Here is a 25,628-nt window from a genome sequence, read left to right on the forward strand (position 1 = left end):
GCGATTCAAGACAATTTAATGGTATGGAAGTAATACATTTGAAGACATGTACTGAAGTGATTATAATGAGCTACTGCATGGCGAGGCAAACTCGTCTGGCAACGGGACAAACAGAGTGGTAAATATCATTTAAAAAATGCCAAATACAGGATGGGGGGAATCGGTGTCAAAAAATGGTGTCGGGGGGGGGGGGGGTCAGAAAGAGTGGGCTGGTGTTATTGAAACACCCATGTGTTCCATCCTCCTGCAATTATGCTTCTATTCTTGTCTACTCCCTCTTCCCCCTTCTCTTTTTCTCTCTCCTTCATTTCTCTCTCTCAGTTCCATATAGCAATCCTTACATATTTTCACATTCAAGAAAAACAAAAACTGGACAAAAGCGATCAAACGTCATGAATATAATGACCTACATTTATATGATCATAATGATATACTGTTATCATAGGTTTCACAATCAGTTTATAGCGAAACATAGAGCAGGAATGCCATTACAAAAGCATTCAGATTTCAGAATAATCATAAAAAAATTAGATGACAGTAACAATTTACATGATCATAATGATATACTGTCTCTATGGGTTACATGATCAGTTTATAATAAAAACATACCGGTATTCAGTGCAAGAATGACATCACAAACGCACTCAGAATAATCATAATAAACCTCACAGCATGAAAACTGCTGCATAAATAGTGTACCAACTGTACTTTACATCATAAACGCTAGAGTCTGCATTCAAAGTCAACGATGTCTATTGGGGAGTAGGAAGAAACTTGCAATCAATTACAAGTCTACTTTCAGTCCTTAAACAAAAAAAATTTGAAATTGATTGCAAGAAATTGTGACCGACTTTTAATCTGCTTCTTGAAACACAGTTATCTGATTTGCCAAAGTTAAAACTGATCCATCAATTGTAAAATTGGAACAGAAAAATTTGCAAATTTATTGCAAATATTTTTTTGCAACACCCCCTTAAGTCAATTGTATGCCTAAGTGAAAATGTAATTTTTCAGACCATATTGAGCAAAAGAAGTGTTTACAAGAAAAAATGCTTAAGTCCAAACTACTTTTGTGGTCTCAAAAGAACAGATTTAAATAAACTCATCTGTACTTCAAAGTGTTTTTTTTTTGTACTTAGATTGATAGAGGATCTCCACATACATAAACAATAGAAACTGAAATTTGACCATAACAGAACTGTAGATACTAGTATGCATAAAGGAATAAGTCTAACAACTGGGCCCTGTTAATACAAAGAGTTACGATTGATCCAATCAACCACGACTATGGAAAGCCAGCAACGTCAACATCGAAAATTCACATTTGTTCAAAACATTTTCTAGATATTATGTATATTCCTACATTCATAGTTTTCTTGAAAAATTCAGTGTGTTTCCCCTGGCTTACAAAGGACAATTTGCAAATTTCGTGAAGAAAAAATTATGACATTGATGGATTTCCATATACTTGAAATTGATAGGATCAATCGTTAACTCTTTGTAAGACAGTGCTCTGGTCAATAAGTGTATTGGGAGGGGATTAGAGGGTAGAATATATTGACAGTAATGCAGTCACTGTGTGGGAGTGACATAGGTGATGAGTGATATTGCATTTATACTTTCCACAGCTACATGTATATGTTTACTGTTGTACGTCATTACAAAAAAAGACATATTCATTTTGGAAATCATGTGAATAAAGAAATTCAGCTTTTGTGGAAGCTTAAAAATAATAGGGGAATGTTTTGAAATGTTTTCTTTTGTAAATTCATTGATAGAAAACAATGTGATTTTATCAGCATCTGAGTTGTTCCCCCTTTTTGTTTTACTACAGTCTACCCATTATCCTTTTGACAAACCTGTATACTTTATCAATAAAAAAAATCAACTCATTTAAAGTATAAATCCTTGAGTGAAATTTCACTGGAATGTAATTCTTTAAAACCTGAAATTGTTTTTATATGAAATATCCTACACCAGGGAGGAGGGCAGGATGGAAACAGAAATACAAATACTAAGTTAAAGATTCTTATTATCTGTAATATGATAATGTCATTAAAAACTACATTTACAAATGTACATACTACTGGTGTGTATACTGAATAAAATACCAGCATGGACCTATTTAGACATGGTCAAATATGTGTGCAATTAATGTGTATACTAACTATATTTAATGAACTAATATGGTCAATGAATAAACTTACATTTTGGAGTATACAAAATGACAAATTACACATCATTTCATCATTGCAGGATGAAAAATATCACAGTAAAAAAAGACAAGTGTTTTACAAATATGTTTTACAAATGTCTTTGGTATGGGAAAATGTACAAATATGTTTCATACAGTGTATATTCCTAATACTAAAATTCCTAATCATGCAAGTAATATGGATCCAATCCCATGTTTCAAACAATGAAAGGTGGACTCCTCATTTTTACATAGCATGTATCTTAATAATCTAACCTTCCCAAAAAGTACAGGAAATTATCACTAGTAAATAAACAATTTGACATCATGACTGCATAATTGCATCACCTTTATCACACGTCACATATTCCTCTAGGGTCAAATGGTACAGAAACCACTTTTTCCAGTTGTCTAGTCTCATGATTTTGTTTTTGTTTTGTTGGGATTTTTTTTAAAGAAAATGTCCATTTATAACATCCCTTTTCTACAGTTACAAATTTCTTTTGTGAGGAATGTCATGTAAAAATGATCAATGTATATCAGCAATCTACCTCTTTCTGATTCTTCTTAATTAAAAACATAAAAGAATCACATTTCCAATAAAACAAATGTTACGCTGCAATGTTGGGCAATTATACTGCAACACTATTTTTAATGAAATACATGTTGCTTAATTCTACTTGGGGTGAAAATGTACAAATCAGCTTTCAAACTTTCCATCATCTAATTTCGTGTTAAGAGAGTACAAGATGTCAAACAAATGCTATTTCCTTTCTTCCCTCCCAACACAAACAGTATAATATTCAGCATGATTCTTCAAATAACTGATATTTGAATGTAAGTTACCTATTGTTTTCATTACATGGCTTGATAGTCTCCACTCTGTATAAAATATAAACTCTAGAGTAGCCCTGAAATCACAAAATGGAATAAATGGAATGCAAAATTAATCTGCAAATGTGATCTATCAAGCATAGGTTGATAAAAAAACTTTTTTTTTAAACATAGATAATTTCAGGGAAAAGTATTGCAAATATAATGTCAATGTTGTTGTAGTTTGAATTAATATTAATCATTAACAGTAAAATCATTACAATCTATCTATCATGCAAAATATGTCATAACAGAACCTAATGATGGGCAAGTTTGGTTATTACAAATTCTATCAATTAATAAATCTTCATGATGCAATCAATACATTTCATAGACATTTCAAAAATCAAACCAAAACCAAAAAAATGTGACATTACATACAAAACATCGAACAAATTACTCTATTTTACTAATAAACAAAATTATTTCAATAATCAGAATATCTTACAAAATAAATTGTAATCAAAGTAAAAATAAGACACTAAACAAATTACAACTATATGGTATATATACTGTAGCTTATTTCTAAAATTAGTACAATAATCAGTATTATACAAAATATATTGTGCTTCAGGTAAATTGTGAATCTTCTACCTAAGAGGCTAAAATACTCCATAGTGTGCTGAATATAAACAGATTTTTATACAAGAACATGATATATGATATAAAAATTACCTTGTGATTAGGGATAAAATCAATTCTAATGTCTCATTCAGATATGGGGTGACAAATTCCTATGAATGATGTTTCCAATGTTTGAATACAATGTAACATCACTATGATATTTTGAGAACACTTTTTAAGACATGTTCAGTCATACTCAGTCATATCATATTTTGCACTAACAGAGTTTGATTTCCAATAGCGTTTCCCAATGAGGGCCCCATATTACAAAAGTCTGCCACTATAGATTGCAAATATGAAAGAACAATTTTCATTGGTTCCTTGTCAGAGATTTGAACTAAAGCCCATGCAACAATGATCTTGATTGGTCAGAGTCAATTTGAAAATGATTGCTAACCTTTGTTTTAGAGAGCCCTGGTGACAAAAGAATGTTTCCTATCTGTCCAACACTTTTCTGCCACTACTTAAATTGCTACCATATACAGTATGCATACACAAAAATGTTGTGATTGGGATCATGTGTCATGCCTGAACTAGACTTTGACAGCTCAAATACTACATAGTATAAAGCATACATTTGAAAATTGACTGCACAATAACGAGTAATAAAATATATCATCATTACAAAGGACATTGCTTCTTTAGACATTTTGCACATGTCATCCTATCCAGTTCCTACATGCAAAAATATACTGGGTACTTTCATGGGGCATATATACATGTACATGTATGCATATCTTTTTTTTAAATGTAAATAGTACAAAACATGATTAAACTGGATCTACATCTACTTGTATGGCACTATGCCCATTGCTATTTGCATGTACTGCAGAACAAATAAATACCAAAAGGAAGAGAGAGAGAGAACCCCCCCCCCCCCCCTATTTTCCACCCTTCTGTTTTGCCAGGAGGGGGGGGGGGGAGAGAGGCTATAGGAGTGATGAATTCTACTTACATGTAAAGCAACATTATCTACAGCTCTAATGGGGTATTTTATACAATGTTTCTACCATCACATGAATGCTTCCCATAGCTGGAATTTGGAGATGGGGTTCAATATAGACAGCTCGATAATGAAGATGATAAGGAACGAGTATGGCAGATCAGAATTATATCAGTAAACCAACCTTGGTAATTTTTTTATTTTACTGCAATATATATATAGATGTCACAAAATATATCTCAGGTGCAAAATTTGAGTAGATTCCAGTTAATTTTGTGCGATTGTACTTGAAGCATCAAACTTTGTTTGGAGTATTGAGATGGTAATATTTGTAAATAGACTTCTCTGATCACATAGCTCTTTGGACAGGACATACAGCCTGTCCAGACATAGTACCCGTATGGATAAAGAGATAATAACAATTACTATAAAATAGATATGACACTTGACTAATATAACCTTCAAAAATTGTCTTCTTGCAGTTCATTGTAAAAGTTCAAGTCTAACTGATTATAGATGTAGTTTTAGGGACCACTCTAAGGCCAGGAGAAACACTTCTGGCAGAAACTTTCATCATGAACCCTCTTCAGTTGTCTTATTTTAGGAAATGGGATACCCAGAAAGAACAAGAGTGTCGCTAAGGCGAGCACATAATACGCCCGTCTGTAATGCCGAAAATGGAGTTATTGATCAAGCAAGAAAAGTGGAAGGTGGCGACTTCACCTTAAACCTTCTGGCCTAAAAAATCGATAGAATTCCTGGGATCTATGCTAGTATCACACACACCCAATTATATGAGCCTAGGTTAAGTTAAACTAAAGCTATCATGTTAATAAGGACTTCAGAAGGGTAAGATGAAAACATGTCACTGTGATCTTGACCTTTGACCTTTTGACCTCACAGCCAGAAGGCTTCCTGGGATTCATGCTGGTATCATACACTCTAAATGATATGAGCCTAGGTTAAGTTAAACTGAAGTTATCGCGTATATAAGGAAAATTTAATTGACGGACGGACAGACACCGAGCGTGATATCAAACGTCCTGACCTGTCGCCAGATGGGCATATAAAAAGATGCTGAAGATTCCTATTCAGCATTTTTTGTGTGTTTTTATCCCCTCTTACTGAAATAAAATGGATAGAAAGCAGAAAGTGTGGAGTAGGAAAAAAAAGATTCCCGCTTAGTATTTTTCTCTTCTTATTCCCTTTACTGAAATTGGATGGTTAGAAAGCAAAAAAAGGGAGTAGGAATCACCTTCAGCATCTTTTCTGTTGTCATACCCCTATTACTGAAATTTGGATGCTTACAGAGCATCCAACCAAAAGTCATTCCGACTATTTTCCTAAGTACCTTATGCACTAAAGTCATTGCACTATGACTAAGTTAGCAGGTGTCTATGGTCTTCCTGCGCTATTCCAGCTCTCATGTTTTGAGCTTGGATTGAGTTGGGTGAGCATTACTTCCACAGCTTGTTTCTCTGTCTTCTTGGGAGGGAGGGGGCATTCCCTGAACTCCACTCGGTCACCAGCACATGGGACATATTCACCTTCGATGCTGTAAGGATGAGAGAGAGAGAGAGAGAGAATATTGATTTAAATTTTGTTGATGTTTTTCAATTATATAAAAGCCCATGCATTTTGATACCACCTTTGATAACATACATTTAATTTATTGCTTCAAAATGTGTAAATGCTTCAGGTGGTAATTTTAGCTTAAAGACATTTGCTCCAGCAACAATTGCTCTGCTGCAAATTTCAAATACTAATCATATGACTGACGTCAAGTTCACCCTGGATTCATACCCTACTCCTAATCCTAATTTTAAACTTAACATATCCTATTGCAACCCAACATCTTAGAAACAAAAGCATGGAGTAATTGTCTCTGTATTATTAATGTGATATATTTTCACAAAGTTCAGATAAATCAGATCACATCCAATGTTTGACAACAATATCTCACAATTGTATTGGCCAGTAACACATTTTAACCTGGTGAGAATCACTTTCTCTATAACCATTATTCTCATCCTGGCTAATCATTTTTGAAGATATAAACATGCTCACAATATGTTCTCATATTTACTATCACCACTCTTCTCATCAGACCTTGATTTATTAAAAAAAATATAATCTGGCTGAAAACATCCTCCTTATCTCCTTTGTCTTCAAATATTTGGTTGCCCCAATGAGGCAATATTAAATCATTTTTTATGTGATGTAACAAACAGAGGAAACTCAGGGGTAAATGCAGTTTGCCTCCAAAATTAATTTTTTAAACAATAACATCATGGTACACACAAGTGCATTGGAAAAAGTCTCCATAATTGCTTCTTGGTTCAAAGCCAAAACAGAATGTGATTTGGAATGAAAATTTACAGTAAAAATTGCATTCAAAGATAACCCAATGCATGTCACAGAAATACATGTAACTTCAACATAAAGCACTGTCTCGCTATTCCTTACTCTCAGGTCCTTAACTGGGATTTCCCCATCACTCTACACAGATAATCTCTTGAAAAATGAAGTATAAATTGCATGCAGCTAAAGATGATGACTAATTTCTGGAAGTACAAAATTTGCCTGAGCAAATACATGTTGAAGCCCATCCTTCCTTGTTAATAAGGACACACGGAAAACAAACTTTGAACTACACTGCCTATATACCAATCACACTGTAAAAAAAAAACGGTATCATAAAGCAAATATGATCTGCTGTGAGTGTGAATAGAAACAGGCAGTATTACAGTAATGTAATCTACCCTGGATCTCTCTCTCACTCTTCCTCTCCTTCAAATCACTCAAGCACTGAGCACGTAGGCTGGGATATGGCGTGACTGAGCAATTTTACCATCACTATATTTCCTGGACGCTATCAGCAATCTATTTCACATTGTGAAGGGCAGAAGGTAATTATCCATATTTTCTTACCTTATTTGTATCTCATTACTTTTTTGTAGATTTTTTTTAACAGATCGCATGATGTATCACATGTTTTATTAATCTCTTTTATTTTCATATACTATTAGTTTTATCATTTCATCATCATAAATTATATGCATCCAAGCTTCCATATTGCATTGGTAATATTCTTCCAAACAATTCAATTTGTGCAGACCATGAATATATATGTCAAATAATATTCATATTGGTAAGGTAATTATCAGTAACCCTAGCATGAATTTTGGAATAATATTAGTCAGATTCAGAGCTGAATAAAAAGTATCGTATCTATATTTCTATCTACATGTATCTATCTATCTATCTATCTAAACTTTCCATCACATACATGTAAATGACAAAGAGAATAGGAAGGGCCATTATTGTATTTTTTTTTACAATAGACTTCCAATGGATAAGTAGTTCATTCATGCAATTGTTTTTTGATGCCTGTGAATTTAAGATTCATAGAGAGTTGGTGTTGGGAATTGACCACAGAAAGCCTTGACAACTGAAATCCTGTGATCCCATGTTATTACAATTGAAAACCACTCATTTGATACTTCAATACGGTAAACAATTTGTTCACATATTCTAAAAATTCCATTTTGAAAGTATCAAAATATAGTATATCCACAAGAAGTTTCTACACGTATAGAAAACAAATTCTAATGTATCATTATGTATTCCAGTTTCACTTCCAGGTTTTGTTCAGCCAATTTAATTTCCTTTTAAGATGTTATACGATTATTCCCGGTAAAAATACAATATAATCGAAATGCATATTGTACCCAATCTTTGAATTCATCTTTCTACCTTATCCATCTATCTATATTTCTATCTATCTATCTATATTTCAATCTATCTATCCATTTATCAAATAATTTATTTTTTTATTCATTTGTTAATTTATTCATTCATCCATCCATTTGTTCATTAATTTTACTATTTATTCATTGATTCATGCATTCACTCATTCATCCATCCATGTACACATATTTCATATTGCAGTTCCACTTTCAAAGTGAAAATGAAAACATACTACCTAGTATGACATCAAGGTGTGTGTGTTTTTTTAATCTCAACTAATTTGACTTACAATACATTTGAGAAAAAAAAACCCAATATTTTCAAATACATTTAAACTATGCATTCTCACATTTTACAATGAGAATTGCATTTCACTTTTCACTGTGAAATCATATGGTACTTGGACTGTTAATAAGCCTTGATTAGACTGATTAAAGAGGTGGTCCAGGCTGAAAATATTTATATCTTAATACACAGAGTAGAATTCACTGAGCAAAACGCTGAAATTTCATCAAAATTGGATAACAAATAATAAAGTTATTGAAGTTTAAAGTTTAGCAATATTTTGTGAAAACAGTCGTCATGAATATTCATTAGGCGAGCTGATGATGTCACATCTCCACTTTCCGTTTTCTTATGTTATTACATAAAATCATAAAAATCATATTTTTTTCATTATTTCATACTTGCGGGAATAATATGTCTCCCTTATAATGAAATAGTTGCAGCAATAAATATCTAATGCACTAAATCAGTTGTCAATCCAATTTTTCTAGTTCTTGGAGGAAAAAAATTGAATTAACCTAATTTCATATAATAAAATACAAAAGAACAAGTGGAGATGTGACATCATCAGCCCACCTAATGAATATTCATGACGACTGTTTTTACAAAATATTACTAAACTTTAAAATTCAATAACTTTGCTATTTGTTGTCCGATTTTCACGATATTTTCGGCATTTTGCTCAGTGAATTCTACTCTATTAAGCTATAAATACTTTCAGCCTGGACCACCCCTTTAATATTCTTCTACTTTCTAGCAGATTTCAGAATGGGTCCACAGGACAAAATTCGTCAACGCAGGCCTTTACGAGGGCACTCTCAGGATAAACCAACAACAAAGAAAAGTCACCACCAAGAGAAAAGCTTCCTGTAAGAATTCAATTATTGCTAATAACACAAGATAATGGATTAAAGACTGCACAGAAAACATAAATCTTAAAATCATCTCAAGTTGTGAATATTTTACAATTCGATTCTTATATTTGTTGTTTAAACTATGACATACAATTCTAAATATCTATACAATGTAACAATTGACATGCTGTATGCAGACATTCAAAATTCCAAGGATAAAATATAAATCCAGATGGGCTGTGGGAATACTGACAAGCCGAATTTCAATTTATTTTTAATCTAAAAGATTACCTTTTGAGCTAAACTAAGGTAATCTGAGGTAATTCAAATCCACAAGGTTTAAATCTTAATCTAATATTTGGCTGGTCACTGTTCACAGCCAAAAATGATTTTTATCATCTTTTTTAATCTTTGGAATTTATTGTGTACCCTATCTGCAATGCTTGTAATAGAAAAATAATGATACAGACATGTATGAAGGATTTTATAGAAATTTCAAAAACTCTACCAAATTCAGCTCTTTTTCGAAATGAATATTCGGATATCATATCTTACTTGATCTAATATCTAGCTAACAATCATAAATTCTATTATTCTGCACACTTATAATGTAAAACTCAGTACATGAGGAAAGAGATGTATTGAAATATTACAAGTTGCTACGGTACAAGCAGTGTATCCGACACTTTTGCAGATCCAGTTGCTGCAAACAGATGCTGTACATTGATGCTGTATTGTTCTTCCTATTGGTCATCTACCTCACACTGAAGTCAACACCAGTTGAACCAGAGTCATATCGGTAAGCACAAAATTATGAAGGACTGTTTCATATAGCTAATTATAGGGTTATAATTAAACTTCTATGACATTTGCTCCAGCGATAATTGCTCTGCTGTAAATTCCAGACACTATTTGAATGACCAAGACCAACTCCAACCCTGGATTTAACACTTTATCCAACACAGCACCTAACCCTGTCCCTGAACCTATTATTTTAAACATAAACATGAAACCCTAGCCTATTGCAACCCTAACCCAAACCCTACATCTTCATTATAGACAAAATAAAGCCTGGAGCAATTGTTAATACAGGAGCAAATGTCATGTCACAAATGACAGTTAAATATGACTGAATAATAAAGTGTCCAAATGGGAGGTAACTAGTAAAACAAGTGGAATGCCTCTGGCCGTCTCACCTGCATCACGCGGTTCAATGTAGCAGCAGTGCTGACTTTGAATACTACTCTAACTCGCACAAGATGTTCAGTGATACATGGTTACTCTTATGTCCACTTTTTATGAACTAGACCAATAAACTTACAGAGATATGAAAGTTATTCAACAAAAAACCCCAACATGGCCAAAGTTCATTGACCTTACATGACCTTTGACCTTGATCATGTCACCTGAAACTCGAACAGGATGTTCAGTGATACTTGATTACTCTTATATATACAAGTTTCATGAATCAGATCCATAAACTTTCAAAGTTTTGATGGTAATTCAACAGATACACCCAATTCGGCCAAAGTTCATTGACCTTTGACCTTGGTCATGTGACCTGAAACGTGCACAGGATGTTCAGTGATACTTGATTACTCTAATGTCCAAGTTTATTGAACTAGACCAATAAACTTTCAAAGTTATGATGGTAATTCAACAGATACCCCCGATTCGGCCAAAGTTCATTGACCCTAAATGACCTTTGACCTTAATCATGAGACCTGAAACTTGCACAAAATTTTCAGTGATGCTTGATTACTATTATGTCCAAGTTTCATGAATCAGATCCATAAACTTTCAAAGTTATGATGGGAATTCAACAGATATCCCCAATTCGGCCAAAGTTCATTGACCCTAAATGACCTTTGACCTTGGTCATGTGACGTGAAACTCATGCAGGATGTTCAGTGATACTTGATTAACCTTATGTCCAAGTTTCATGAACTAGGGTCCATATATTTTCTAAGTTATGATGTCATTTCAAAAACTTAACCTCAGGTTAAGATTTGATGTTGACGCCGCCGCCGCCGCCGTCGGAAAAGCGGCGCCTATAGTCTCACTTTGCTTCGCAGGTGAGACAAAAATGATGTAAAACTTTCTTGTGACTGTCAGCACAGTAACATTCTACTTCCAATAAATTCATCTAATTTGAACACACTTTTTACCAATTAAAATGTGTTTGATTCATCTAAAATATCAAACTTTAACAGATGCTACTAAAACTGGATGAATACACCAATTTGGCTTGCCGAATCTTTATCAATCAACATTAAAGTAGCTTTACGAATACCTTTCATTTCTCTCGGCTCCCCATCCCCCAAGAACAAGAAAATATCTTGCAAAATCATTGTTGCGCTCCATTTCATTTTCAATATAGTTTGCCCCCTCCAAGACCCTGGACTGGCCCTCTGTCTGAAAACAACAAGCTACAGCAAGGCAGAAGGTTGATGGAAAATAAAGTCCATGGACCAGAGTCACTTGCTCTAAAAAATGGTATGATATTGTTACCAGCATTTTTCTTTCATGATATGTATTTTCCAATGAAAATAATAAGGATTTTTTAAGGAACTTCAATAAGGAATTTCCATTTGCATATTTTCTACTCCCTTCAATAACCTTCAGGCCCATATTTTGAAATAAAAATTATCTTACTCAATTCTAAATTCAATTAAGCTAAAAATCTGTAATTGAAAGTTCTGCACAAATGGTTAGCCAAAGACATGAAAAAGGATTTTATATCATTGGCTACCCATACAGGTAGTTGTTTGTGTTTACACTTTTATCATATTCATTGCATTAAGCAAGGATTCTTGACTGGTGCTTCAAAAGTACTGCACAAATATTACAAACCATATCCTATTACAATTCATGAATAGGTAAATTTGGTATCTCAAGTTTTAGTACAAGTAGTACATGTACTTATTTATCATCTTTCTGCTTTTTTTTTTACTTTGACTGGTACAGGCAAACTGTACACTGGGTCTGTTGATGGGAAAGTAGTTGAGATCAGCAATGAGAAAGACATCAAGGTAGTAGCTCGACTAGGAGGAACTACATGTGGTGGTTAGTATTTGTACTCTTCGCTTCATTTCATTCCACTCATATCTTGCATATGTAGTATGAAAGGATTATTGCAATTTCAAAATTCATATTTAAAGATAAATGACTACAGAGTCAATCATATGTAGAGCAAGGGGAAGTGGACCACCTTTGTCATTTCTTGATATTTAAAAAAAAAAGATTTCAATACTCAAGAAACTATAATATCATACTGACTCAGACAGCATTCAATATCATGCTCAAACAGAACACATAAAAACATAACCATAAAGGGTGTGAGATCAGTCATTGTGAAGCAGAAACATTTGTAGAATGTTTCAGTTCCATGACATCTGCTCCAGTGACAAGTGCTCTCCTGTATTAAAATTCCACACAAATTTTCATAAAACTGAGAGTTTTCTATCATTTCAAGCTTGTGATCTGAATCTCACACAAACAACATCCTTTGTTGCAAATTCAGACAGTTTTGGTGAAGAAGAGAGATGTGGACGGCCTCTAGCAGTGCGGTTTATTGATGACAAGCTCTATGTTATGGATGCTTTCTTTGGTCTCTATCAGCTGGACATAACAGGAGGTATGGAGATTGTATTAAAAAAATGAAGAGGTCTACTTACTACCATTGGGGATGAATGAGTTTAAAAGCCATTGAAATTACTGCAAGATGGCAGTTAAATATCTAATGAGGTGTGAAAAGAAACTTCTGATGTTTAATGGCAAATCAAAAAGTGTAATTGGGCATAGCAAAAAAAAAGCCAATTTGCAACCAAATGTATTTAAAATGAACTGCAATTTTGTGTTTGATCAACTAAGCTTGATATAGGGATTTGCATCATGTACACTTGAACATACAATGGAAGTTCTAGCAATGCCCCCATATAGGGAAAAGAAGAGTTCAGGACACATTAAAATCAATCACAGGCTGGAATAATGAGACATTGGCTTTTCATACATGAATGTTAGCTTGTCTGATATGCATATAAAATATCAGATATCCAATTATTCAACACACCATTAGTTTTGCAGAATGGTACAATTTACCACTGACTTTAAATTGTTGAGTGATGACAAGGTTTGTATGATTGATTGGTGCTAAATAAAATTACATAAAAATAATATAAATTTGTACTTTCCAATTTTATCTGCGATCATACCGATAGTATGAAATGACATGTTTCTTCCTTTTTCTCTCAATCAGGAAAATCACCCAAACAACTTGTTTCCACTAAAACAAGCCTCGGAGGCCACACAATGAAGTTTGCCAATGATTTTCAGCAGCTTGAAAATGGAACATTCCTCTTCTCCGATACCAGTCATAAGTGGCACATGACAGAGTACGGTCTACTGGTCTTAGAAAACAAGGCATGTGGAAGGTAAAGCTATTATTGATTGTCCCCTTTAGAAAAGAAGTAAATTATCTCTTCAAGCTACTCTAACATTCAAGCTAAGCTAATCTAATATTGGCCATTGAATGCACACAGCTTTTATTACTAGATTCCTCTTATATATTATAGACTCATTTCTGGTACAAGGCGAGTAGTTATTCCTTGAAATTCATGAGCATCTAATTGGCAGCTACAGTATGCTAAAAAGCCAGGGCAATTGTGGAGCACCAGAAGAAGATTACATAAAAGGACATTTGTTGGACTTTTATTTAACCAAAATGTGTTTTTCTGTTACCAAGGTAACTAACATTCAGACATACACAATATATGTGCTTCTCAGTCAATTAAATCAAAGAACGTCTGTCACATCTGACAACAAAATGTTGCCGTTTCATAAGATGTTTGAAAGTTAAGAGCGACTTTAAGAATAACTGGTGAACCTTACGCGCTAAACCAATGCCAATGAATAAACCATTTACCACAAAAAAGGATCACCAGTCACTTTTAAAGTCACTCTTCACTTATGAACAGCTTTATGAAACACCCACCTGGAGTGTAATATCTGACTGACACAAGTGCTGAATAATAACCTGCTAATTCATGAATGTTGTGTGTACCCCATCAGATTGCTCTGGTACGACCCTGACACTAAGACCAGCGGAGTAGCAAAGGATGGACTCTACTCTCCTAATGGCATTCAACTCTCTCCTCAGAAAGACTTTCTCCTCATTGCAGAATCAACAAGATATCGTATCACAAAGTAAGGACATCCTTGGGTTGATATCAAGGAGAAGAATTTGTCATATGACAGTAGCTTGATGGACTAGAACAATCTTTCCCTTTCATCAGAAGCAAGGATTTATTAAGGATTTATTAAGGATTGTCTTTCTGCAAATGCAGTGAACGAACAAACTCTGTCGTCACTTTTATTCAAGATTACATGTAAACTAACAGCCGTTCTATGAACAGGATGAGGCAATGTCTTTCAATAGTGAAAAAAAGAACACATTCAGAGCAGTGTACTCTAACTGCACAGGATTCCAGCAGTGTGAGCATCAGCAGACCACATCTCTATTGGCATTCCTGCTCAAAAACATGTCTTCGTATGAGTTTGGTTTATAAGTGATACAGTGCTGATGACCTCCAATCCTAGGATAAAAATATCCCTACATTTAAAAAAGATTGATGATTTCAAAGCTACAATAATTTTATCAAGACCAAGATTCAAAAGCTAGAATCTGGCATATTTCTTATTTCAAATTTGAAATACCCGGTATGTGATTAAAGGTCAATATTTATCACCAAGACAACAGAAAGTACATGTAATGTGAAGTTTGGCTTGTCTTAACTTGTAATACCAGTGACAAAAATATCTTTCCATCCATAAAACCTCTCCTTCCCTTTTTCATGCCTCCCAGATACTATGTAAAAGGTCCAAAGAAAGGCAAAACAGAGATCTTTGCAGATAACCTGCCAGGTATGCCGGACAATATCAGCCCCAGTCGCAATGGGGGCTACTGGGTGGGCTTCGCGCTGGCTAACTCCAGGATGGGACCGATGAAGATGGATGCAGTTGCCTCCAGGCCTTGGCTCAGGAAAATTGTCGCTAAGGTATGTATTATTCATAATTGCTGGCACAATTTCCAGTTTAAATAAAACAGTAATGCGTCTATGGAAATGAAACAGCACTACCAATACGATTTGTAACAGATTGTACAGTAATTTCTAGTATTTATTTGGAAGTACCAGACTGATAAAGCAAGCATGAAAGCTTTCAGAAAATTTCAGGTAAGGCCCACCATTTTAGGTATGGACAGCCAATAACAGTGAAAGCTCTTTGATGACCAGGGCCAGTAATTAAAGATTTTATTTGGCTAAAAATTCATTGCCTGGAAAGTTATGATATTGCTGAATGAAATTACTAAACATTACATAAGTTACAAACAATAATGATATTCTTATCTCCTGCAGCTTGTTGACCCTACATCATTGGTGCCCTACATGCCCCAGTATGGTCTGATCATAGAGCTGAACCAGAAGGGAGAGATTGTACAAAGTCTCCATGATCCCACAGGAAAGGTCGTACCTTCTGTCAGCGAAGTCCTCGACACTGGGGATGCTCTGTACCTAGGATCATATCATTCTCCATTCCTTGTCAAAGTGGACTTATAATAGCAAATCAGAGACTAGTTCAATTAAAACTTTTTTTTGAATTTCAGTGCAACAATATCATCTGAGTAACATTGCCAGGTATACATAATTGTAAATAAGTTTGTGAGCCAGAAACAATCTGCAAATAGACACACAAAAGTGAAGACTAATGATACCCAACTAATAAAGAAAAATAATTCGAATAAAATGTTGGTGTATGCATGTGTAATCATTATTTGTGTATCTACCAAAGGAGATTTAAGGCGTGTTCCCAATTGGGAAAAATCTTTCATGAAAGCAGGGTGTGATGCCTACATTCACAGATGATAAGTGATGCTACATGTAATTCAAGACTAGAAACACAATTTACTAGGATGACACTCCCATGCTTTTCATTCTATTAGCAAGTGGATCAGCTGTCATCATCAGCAGTCCAAGCAATAATTTTATCTACAGTACCAATAACTACTGGGTATCTAAACTTGAAATGTATTGGCATCACTGGATAATAGTATTATGATTTTATGATAGGTTTACATAAGGTCTACACTGTAGGTGATGCTCAAGACTCAACTAAGTACAAAAGTACCAGAGATATTGCAATCAACTAATTGTACGAAATTTAGTGATAAGTGAGATCTACAAATGTACAGAAGACCTGATAAAACAAAAGCTATGTTAACCTGAAAGCTTGTCTAATAAAGCAGCAAGCAGCCCGAAACGTTGACTCAAGAATTCTCTTCTGCTCCTGCTCTACAGATCCATTCGCCAACTTCAGCCAGTCTTCTCTTATATGCTCAAGCCCCTCTCACCTTTCTAACCCAACCAGCGTCCTACTCAATCAAGCCTCTCACCCTGCCCACTACTCAGTTTTCCACTCCTGGTTTACAGTCCTTTTACAGACTACACATGTTTGTTCCGAAAAGAATACTCTACTTCCCAAAATCCACTTTCTTGCCTTTTCATTTCACTTCTATCTCTATCCACCTTTATCTCAGTCTTTTCCAGGACTCACATGGTGTACTGTAAACCACTTCCATGATTGTTCATACCACCAAGCAAACCTTCATCATCATCAGATATCACTAATGTTGTGCTAAAACCGTTTTAAGAAATTAACCGAAACTTTTTTTTTAATAAACTTTATTTTAATTTGATTTAGATGAAACTTTTTACAATGCTTTTTCTTGTACATCGTAAAATCTCTAAAGACAAAAAAATTAAAATTCATTGACTGCTCTATTTATTTATTTTTTTAATAATATATGACAAAAGACATTTTTAACTGTTTAATACTGACTAGTGACTTTGCCATGGGTGGGTAAAGATTTCAAATGTTTATTCACTATCTCATGAATTGTAAATTATAGACTTCTGCTCTATTTCTAAGAAGTGAATTCTTAAAATATTTCTGTAATCAAGTATATATGATACCGAGTGTATGAATACGACTTAATAATTTGTTGTACGATTTGAGGGATGACAGGGTGTAAAAAGCTCAAAACATGTTTAATTCCTGAAAATGTTAAGTCACCGGGCATGGTGGCTCAGAGGTAGAACGTCCGCCTCATGAACGGGAGGTCATGGGTTTGATCCTCGGCCGAGACATACCAAAGACTTATAAAAATGGGACCTTCTGCCTTCTTGCTAGGCGCTCAGCATTTAGATTGGAGAAGGGTAATAATAACATATTATGTTATGCAGGGCCCGCTGGTAGAGCAGTTTCCTAACTGTTGCTACCCTGGGTAAATAAAACATTATTATTGTTATTATTATTTTGGGGTTATTTTTGTCTCCCTAAGTCACCAAAATACAGTTCTTTAAGTGAACTATTCCGCCCCATTTTGGCAAAAGGAAGCAAGTGACACATCAGTAAAATATGACCGTTCTCTGGAAGAACAAAATTGAAGAAAATATGTTGTTAAATTGTAAATGACAAACACCCATTGATCATTTACAACAAATGATACTTTTGTAACTCGCTTTCTTTTGCCTAAGTACTGCAGTATTGTTAGTTTACTCACTCTGAGATGTGAACGAAAATTGTTGAATCACAATCATCTGGTTTGATGAAGCCATGACCTTTGCTTCTTTCAAACTGAGTGATCACACCAGTCTTGATGGGACCCTCAGAAGCTAACCTAGACCTGAAAATAATAATGATACAACAACAAAAAATGAACGAGAATTAAAGGAGTAAAATAAAGAATATTGTGCCTTGAGTATACCTTTATAATGATAATCAGTTTATACCTACTTTGATAATCTTGGAATTTTAATGAAGAAATTTAGTTTATGGCTCGTTGTCTGTTTGGTACATGTAGACACTTTTAATAGTGGATAGAAGGTGACACAAGAAAATCCTTTTCAACAAGCATAGGGATATCACTGATTTGCAAGCAGATTTCATCAGAAGTGTATTTTAAGTCAAATGGGATACCAACCAATTCCATAGCTTATTGATTTTCCATTATATCCTGCTATTGCTTGCATTGCTTTTTGATAACCTTTGTCAAACTCTCACCTATGAAAATGGTCACATTATTTTCATGACTTTTTGCAATATCGATCGTCACAGAACTTTGAGACTGCAATACCAGCAAAACCCTTTGACCTACATGATTCTGTATTGAGCATTTCGCCTTTTAGTTTTAGGATCTTGCAGTTTATTTGGTACATCATATGTAGTTATCAGAATAATTTTTATTTAAAATGTATTTTTTGTATTCATGAAATATGAATGTCACCATAATCACCACTATTATTCAAAATATGCATGAAATACATGCTTAGACAGCCAATTATGCCATCTCGGAATGATAAACAATGCCATCATTTTCACGACCTAAAACAAGCAAGACAAGAAGGAAGATTTTCTTGAACTCATGCTTAAATGCCAATGGATGCAGGATATTTTAACATAATAATCTCAACAATTTGGTAGGAGCGTGATCAGACCAATGCGATGATAATCTGCACAAGTATTCAACAAGTAACTGAGAATTTAAGAGCGATTTTGAGTCACACATTTCTCTTTGTAAAACATCCTCAGGGGGGCATTTCATGAAGGTCAATGTCTGGTGGCATTCACTGACGATACCAATCTCCTTTACATTGAAAATCAGAGACAGGCTGCCTGACGTAACATTCCTCTCATATCCTGGAAAGAAGAGTAAATACAGCCACAGGGGAAACCCTGGAGAAATATTAAAGAAAACCAAAACCCAAGAGAAGCAATCTTATTGGAAAGAGTAAAATGAGAGGAACAATTAAAAAAGCTTCATCAAAATCGATTGTGAAATAAGCAAGTTATGGACGTTCAAAAGTTCTTGTACTTGTACATGCTTCAAAATGGCTGATTTTGTGAACAACTCTCCATTTATTTTGTACACTATTTTTAAGATTTTCCCATTATCTTTCAAATTGCATATTGCCTCATTCTGAGAATGATACATGTATATGTCATGGGAAAATAAAATTTACACCACATATGTCAAGGTCAGGAGAAAATGATGTGCCTATTTCATAACCGATTCTGATGAAACTTGTTTTAAAACTTTCCTCTTGTTTTACTCTTTCCATTAAGATTGTTTTTCTTCTTGGGTTTCGGTTTCCTTTAATTCAATGAAAAAGAAAATCAATACCTTTTATTGATTACAAAGTGAGAAAGGTACAAAAGTTTGAGCAATCTGAATTTAGTTTCATTGGGGTATATTAAAAGTGCCAGTAAGATAGTTTTACATTGACAGCCAGTTGGAAAGTGGTGGAATGATGCACTGAAAAGGCCAGGGGCCGATTGCACGAAAGGGTCTTTGCAAGGAACCATCTTTCGTGTCGCCCACCTTTTATGATGCGCCATGTATAACGCATTTTAAATAAATCATCTGCAGACATATTTCATTCGTCCGTTAAAATAAACAAATTATTTGTTTATAAAATGATGTGATATATCATGAAATTGCATACAATTTGGTTTAAAAGCAAGCTAACGAATCTTATTCTTTATCATAAATTTCAGAAACACCCCGCTTATTATAGCATATCATAAAAGATGGGCGACACAAAAGACGGTCCTTGGAAAGACCCTTTCGTGCAATCGGCCCCAGGATCAGTGTCGACCAACCATGGTAATAAAAACGCCACTGACCAAAAACACAGAAGAGGAATCTTACATGGAGGTTGTTCTAGTTCGTCTGCATGGGACAGGACTTGGAACCAAGAAGGGCAGTTTGGCATGCTGCTTGGTTGGTGATGTCTTCTCTGGAGAACCCGGAGGAGCAGATGCTTGTGCTTCTGACATGGTCACTGATGATGGTCTTCAAATGGTCTCCTTCCACTTGCTAATTCTACAGACAAAAAGATGGTAGAATATGGGAATGTACAAATGTTGGAAAATATTATGGGCTCAATAGTAGAATTCAGAAATGCTTTTGTGTTGTCTTCAAGTTGCTGCTCCCCTAAACAGCAAAACAATAACTGTTTTGCGAAATTAAAGGTATTTTTTAACTTTGTGAGCAGCCGATTTAAAAAATTCTCAAACTAAGATGAAACATCAAGCCTTGAAATAAGCACCTGTGAGCCGGGGGCAATTTTTTTTTTAAATTGCCCCCCGGCTCACGGGCTTTTTACAGGAACCGTGGGCAATTTTCTGGAACCAGGGGCAATTTAAAAATATATATATATAACAGTGAACCACACCGCAAATTTGTTTATAGTATAAGCGCAGCTCCTGCAATTATTTAATTAGTAAATGAATAGCATATGCTAAGTATTAGGCTTATTCAAACATTTAAGAAATCAGATTTAAATGTTTGTTTTGACACCCTCACTCCACATCCCCTTTACAACCACACACACATGGGCTTATTTATTTTTCGTCTTTAATGAATCATGATCAATGAACCCCCCCAAAAAAAAAAATCTAAATAAATGAATAAAAAAAAATTGAAAAAAAGAGAGAGAGATGGAGAAAGAGAATTCAGATCAAATAATAAATTTAGAAAAAAAAAAATTTAAGGTTTTTTTATGGTTTGAATCATGGGATTGGGTGTTTGTGTGTGATTGTGGCTGTGAGGTGCACTTGGATTGCATATAAATTATGTTAAAGAAATTAAGAAACGAAATCAATAAATAACTCAGTCTATTCAAATTCCAGCACATAGCCACAGGCTATATGTACATGTATTGTAGGTTCACGTACCTTAAGTTTTTCACAAGTTATTTGAAAACGCAGATCTCCACAGAAAATGCCTTTCATTCTGGGAGAGTCTGAATTCGGTGAAAATGTATTCATTAATAACTAAAATATTCATCACAATAAAGAAATCATAAAGTTTTTTGACAGTTTTCAAAAATTAACATGAAATCTAAACTCTATCTCAAACGGAAAATCACCATCACTTAGGCCATTACTGATAGAATTCTCACCCAGAGCTCTGGCAGACATGAGCTCAAAACTGGCTTGCTAACACCACACTCAAGTGCACGCGGCGTCCCCCTATTTTTTTTTAGATGGAGCCTTGTTAGATTATTTATTGTCTGATATTTACCCCTCTCCAGGAAAGAAATTAAAAAGCTACAATTCAAAACTATAAGCTAAGTTATTTTGGATTATTAAGGCTCCGTTTTGACAAGCAAGGTCGGCGACTGTGAGGATAAAAGACTTGCACATCGTATGTGCTGTGAACAGTGATTTATCTCCTGTGCAATTCGAATTACTATATCACAGAATTGTGATATCCCGACTGGAAATGTGTGCATTAGAAATTGCACATGGTGAAGTATGGAAAAACCGCTACCGGAAGAACGTGCTCACATGTATTACAGGAAAAAAAAAGACGGACGTAGCTCACTTTTTATGGTACAGAAAAAAAGACGCACTTGGCAATTTTAAACTGTGTTTATCGTTAATTGAAAGTTATTTGATTTTGGCTTTACAGATATTTAAATTACATGTATAATATGGCTTCATTGCTCACTCACAGCGGGCGCAATTCCCTGGAAAATATTTGCGCCCGGTCGTCAAAATTTTGATGATTTTGGGGCTTCATGGGCGCAATGAGCGCGAATTTGCGCTTAGCGCCCACTTATTTCAAGGCTTGTGAAACATGTGTACAAGTACATGTATTAGAACTAAAAAAAACCCTGAAAACATCCATTATCGAATTGAAAAGCTAAAAATACAAGGCAAAACCCATTTTTGTAATTAGGCGTCTTAAAGACGCTTTAATAAGTGTATGGGATGAAATTAAAATGGTGTTTCCAGTCACTTTATATTTCACTTTTTGAAGCATTAAATATGATTTTCGGAAGCAATTTTTTCTGGGCTACATTTTTGTAACTTATCACACACACAGGTGATAAGTGTGACCTTCTAGCTCAGATTTTTTAAAAGTCAAATCAATGTTAGCCCATCACTTAAAAAACGAAACTTTAAAATGTCATAACTTTCGTATTTTACATCTGAGTTTGATGAAATTTTCAGTTATGCTTGTTTGCTTTTTTATTCTATTTCAAACCAACATAATGTTAGGGTGGACTTTGCATTGGCTTGTCCCTTAAATATCGATCTACCTGTTTGTATGGAAATGATGTAACTACGGTAATGAGAAAGAAACTTTTACAACAAAGTGCCCAAAAAAACTGAACATAGATAAGGGAATGTGAAAAAGCTGAGTGTACGAATGTGCCAGCGCCAATGGCACTGGCGCGTCCATGCTGATTGTACATGTATTTAATATAAATTTATCTTACTGGCATGACAGGAAATTTTCAACATTTTCTGATTTTCTTGTCCTGTCAGACGGATGTCGGCCATTTGGCTTAGTTGTAAGTTGTATTACAAGCCCGAGACAAATTCTGCTTTTTTGACATGGGAAAAAAGTAGCTATATTACATGATTTTTTTCTTTTTTTTAAATACTGACAAATTATACATCACTTGAAAGGTTTTTTCAAGACAAATTCAATGGTGAAGACCAAATTACAATTGGAGCACCATAACTGAAGATATGGCCTCTTAAAGGGACGCTATATGCGTAACTTTTCTGCCACCCTAGACAAGTACCCATTGGGTGGCAGATCTACAGGTACTTGTAGATCTAAGAAACTTCCATACTTTTTTTTCATGTAGGTTACTAAGTTAATTTGACTAAAATGCAACACAAGAGGTGATCTTGTAGAGCATGGCTGTGTTACCTTCATATTTTTCTTATTCAAACAGCTTCTATTTGTGAAAATATAGTATACAAGAAGAAAGATAACAAATTAGAATAAGACAAGAGAAGTGCATGGGACGCTTTGCGTTGTTAAAAAAAATTAATCAACTCCTTGGGGTCTCATTCCTCAACAGACTTTAATCAGAACATAAAAATGAATGTCCCACTATACTTCCCGGTATCTGTAAGATTTATATCATTCAAAAGTAGAAAATTAAGTTTTGCAAGTAATTTTTTTTTCTTTCTGTTTGTCCATGTTCACTCTGTATTCTGTATAATTACCATGATGTCTCTTTTTGTTTGCAGATCTGAGAATGCGAGATCAGACAGCTGGAGCTGCAACAGTAGCTAGAAATGTACTCCACTGCTTAGAATTATAGAATATATTAACATTAAATATATTGGAATATATAAAGTTAAAAAGCAAGTCTCTGACATTATCTGAATTTCTACTACATTTCAAATCACATTTACAAAATAATCTCCCTCCTAGTAAACATAATAAAACAGGGACCCATTATTGTGTACACATCATGTGAATTGATGAGACAGCTTATTGATATGATGACACAAAACAACAGAATATAGATATAGTCATGTATCTATTCATTTTAATACATGTACCAGTACCAGGCAGCAGTCAATGCATGGTCTGCACCTGTACACCATGAAAAAAAAAATGAGACTGGAATTAAATGTGCTTTAATTCCCGCCTGTTTTTTTTTTCTTGAAATATTATTAAGTTGAAATTATTAATTTATCATCAATACACATAATTCATGCAGAAATCAAATGCACAACTTATCACCTACAACTAATTTCAATGGGTTTAACAATAACATACATGCATCAAGTACCACACCCACGGCCACCACGCCCACTCACTCCCTTCGGTCAGCCATGGCACCAAAATCACACTCTAGGCGGCACAACATGGGCTTGCATTCGCCTCTTGCGCAGCTATGCGACACATTCTTATATATCAAAATTAGATTTTCTGATACAAATACACTTCAAAGAATTAATTTATATCTGATATTTGACTGTTCCCTGGGAAATTTTCTGTTTATACGGCTTTGAAGTAAGAAAATAGAAACACGATTTACCCTAAGTGTCCAAAAAACTCCTTTTTGTAACAAAAAACATTGCCGACATTGAACTGAAATCGTCACTAACTTGTAGAAGAAAGTCTGCCGATTTTAATGATACATAACACATGGTTATTTGATGCCCCTAGAGGGTGTCAACAAGTAAAAGTAACTTGCAAGATTAACCCGGTTCTGGAGTCATATTTTCCAAAATGGCAACTTCCATCGTGTGACGAAGGACAGGTGGTGCTCTCGAAAACGGCCTTAAAAACAACATTTTGGCGATGCAAATGTGAGTAAATTGACTAGAAATAAGAAGTTTAGATATAATAGAAAAAGATCGTAACATTTTATGAAAAAAGGATTTGAAATTTTGATACACTGGCTCAATGAATTTTGCCCATTTTGTGTGTTGGCAGAATAGGAAATGTGTTAAACGCGAACCCGTTGCCATCGCTAAAAAAAGGAAGTAAATACATAACATGTAAATCAGCGTGGTCGCGCAAGTGCCATTGGCTTGCACGTCCGTCGGCCATTGTCTTGGGCTTGTAATACAACTTACAACTAAGCCAAATGGCCGACATCCGTCTGACAGGACAAGAAAATCAGAAAATGTTGAAAATTTCCTGTCATGCCAGTCGCCCAGTGGCAGTGCCAGCCTAAGCCAGGCTAATTTCGCTAAGCAAGCTGAGATCATCTCTATTAGTATTCATGGTGAAAGTTTAATGAACTTGGAGAAAATAAAGTGTCTGAGATATGATTGAATTTGTGAAAAGTGTTTGGCAATACGATTCACAATGCTGGCAGATTACATTTGTTAGAATAGATCTTTTCTACCGATTTCACCGGCGCATGCGATTTTTATACACAGGTAAGAAATAGGGGACATCACAATATCGTGATGCAACAATTCAAATTGCACAATAGCCTAATCGCCGTTTTATTACACTTGTCACTCTTGTGTGAGATTAGTTAATACTAACTTCGCCTGCTGTATATAGTGTATTTCCAATGCCTACCCACTAAATTCTAACAGTAGATCCCCGTCTCACATAAAGGTCACCATCCTACTTACATGACTTACTTCAGGTAGATAGATAAAGCTAGATTCTTGGATTATTTAGTGGAGTTTTTGCCACGGCACTCGTCTGTATAGTCGCGCAGGATTACTGCATGAGCTGTTAGTTAAGATAGCCGTACGCGCA

General features: G+C 34.7%; 2 protein-coding genes across 4 annotated transcripts; one reads left to right on the forward strand and one right to left on the reverse strand.

The window, feature by feature from the left end:
* Nucleotides 1–390: 390 nt before the first annotated feature.
* LOC121422795 (cold shock domain-containing protein C2-like) lies at nucleotides 391–25,602 on the reverse strand. 2 transcript variants are annotated; one of them, XM_041617993.1, is made up of 4 exons: nucleotides 25,508–25,602; nucleotides 20,292–20,465; nucleotides 18,144–18,266; nucleotides 391–6,189 (listed from the first exon to the last, which is right to left on the reverse strand). In XM_041617993.1, the coding sequence occupies exons 2-4, from the start codon at nucleotides 20,417–20,419 to the stop codon at nucleotides 6,030–6,032; spliced, it is 411 nt and encodes a 136-aa protein (XP_041473927.1). In that variant the 5' UTR covers nucleotides 20,420–20,465; nucleotides 25,508–25,602; the 3' UTR covers nucleotides 391–6,029. The 2 variants fall into 2 exon arrangements, with proteins under 2 accessions (XP_041473927.1, XP_041473926.1); XM_041617992.1 differs by having other exon boundaries at nucleotides 25,499–25,601.
* Nucleotides 7,388–16,538, forward strand: LOC121422794 (adipocyte plasma membrane-associated protein-like). Of its 2 annotated transcripts, none has more exons than XM_041617991.1 (10): nucleotides 7,388–7,543; nucleotides 9,427–9,538; nucleotides 10,218–10,322; nucleotides 11,904–12,019; nucleotides 12,491–12,589; nucleotides 13,047–13,160; nucleotides 13,782–13,956; nucleotides 14,594–14,728; nucleotides 15,387–15,579; nucleotides 15,940–16,538. In XM_041617991.1, the coding sequence occupies exons 2-10, from the start codon at nucleotides 9,438–9,440 to the stop codon at nucleotides 16,138–16,140; spliced, it is 1,239 nt and encodes a 412-aa protein (XP_041473925.1). In that variant the 5' UTR covers nucleotides 7,388–7,543; nucleotides 9,427–9,437; the 3' UTR covers nucleotides 16,141–16,538. The 2 variants fall into 2 exon arrangements, with proteins under 2 accessions (XP_041473925.1, XP_041473924.1); XM_041617990.1 differs by having other exon boundaries at nucleotides 7,389–7,543; nucleotides 9,430–9,538; nucleotides 15,940–16,537.
* Nucleotides 25,603–25,628: the final 26 nt, after the last annotated feature.

Source organism: Lytechinus variegatus, chromosome 10 (assembly GCF_018143015.1).
Source record: "Lytechinus variegatus isolate NC3 chromosome 10, Lvar_3.0, whole genome shotgun sequence".
Classification (NCBI taxonomy): domain Eukaryota; kingdom Metazoa; phylum Echinodermata; class Echinoidea; order Temnopleuroida; family Toxopneustidae; genus Lytechinus; species Lytechinus variegatus.

Bases quoted from the DNA above. Each gene is read 5' to 3' on its own strand.
- LOC121422795 (XM_041617993.1), bottom strand. From the start codon at position 20,419: ATGTCAGAAGCACAAGCATCTGCTCCTCCGGGTTCTCCAGAGAAGACA. The intron at 18,267-20,291 runs GTAAGATTCCTC...TATTATTTTCAG, and splicing joins CGAACTAGAACAACCTCCAT to GTCTAGGTTAGCTTCTGAGG. The intron at 6,190-18,143 runs GTGAGTAAACTA...TCATCCTTACAG, and splicing joins ATTTTCGTTCACATCTCAGA to CATCGAAGGTGAATATGTCC.
- LOC121422794 (XM_041617991.1), top strand. From the start codon at position 9,438: ATGGGTCCACAGGACAAAATTCGTCAACGCAGGCCTTTACGAGGGCAC. The intron at 12,590-13,046 runs GTTAGTATTTGT...TTGCAAATTCAG, and splicing joins AGGAGGAACTACATGTGGTG to ACAGTTTTGGTGAAGAAGAG. The intron at 14,729-15,386 runs GTAAGGACATCC...CATGCCTCCCAG, and splicing joins ACAAGATATCGTATCACAAA to ATACTATGTAAAAGGTCCAA.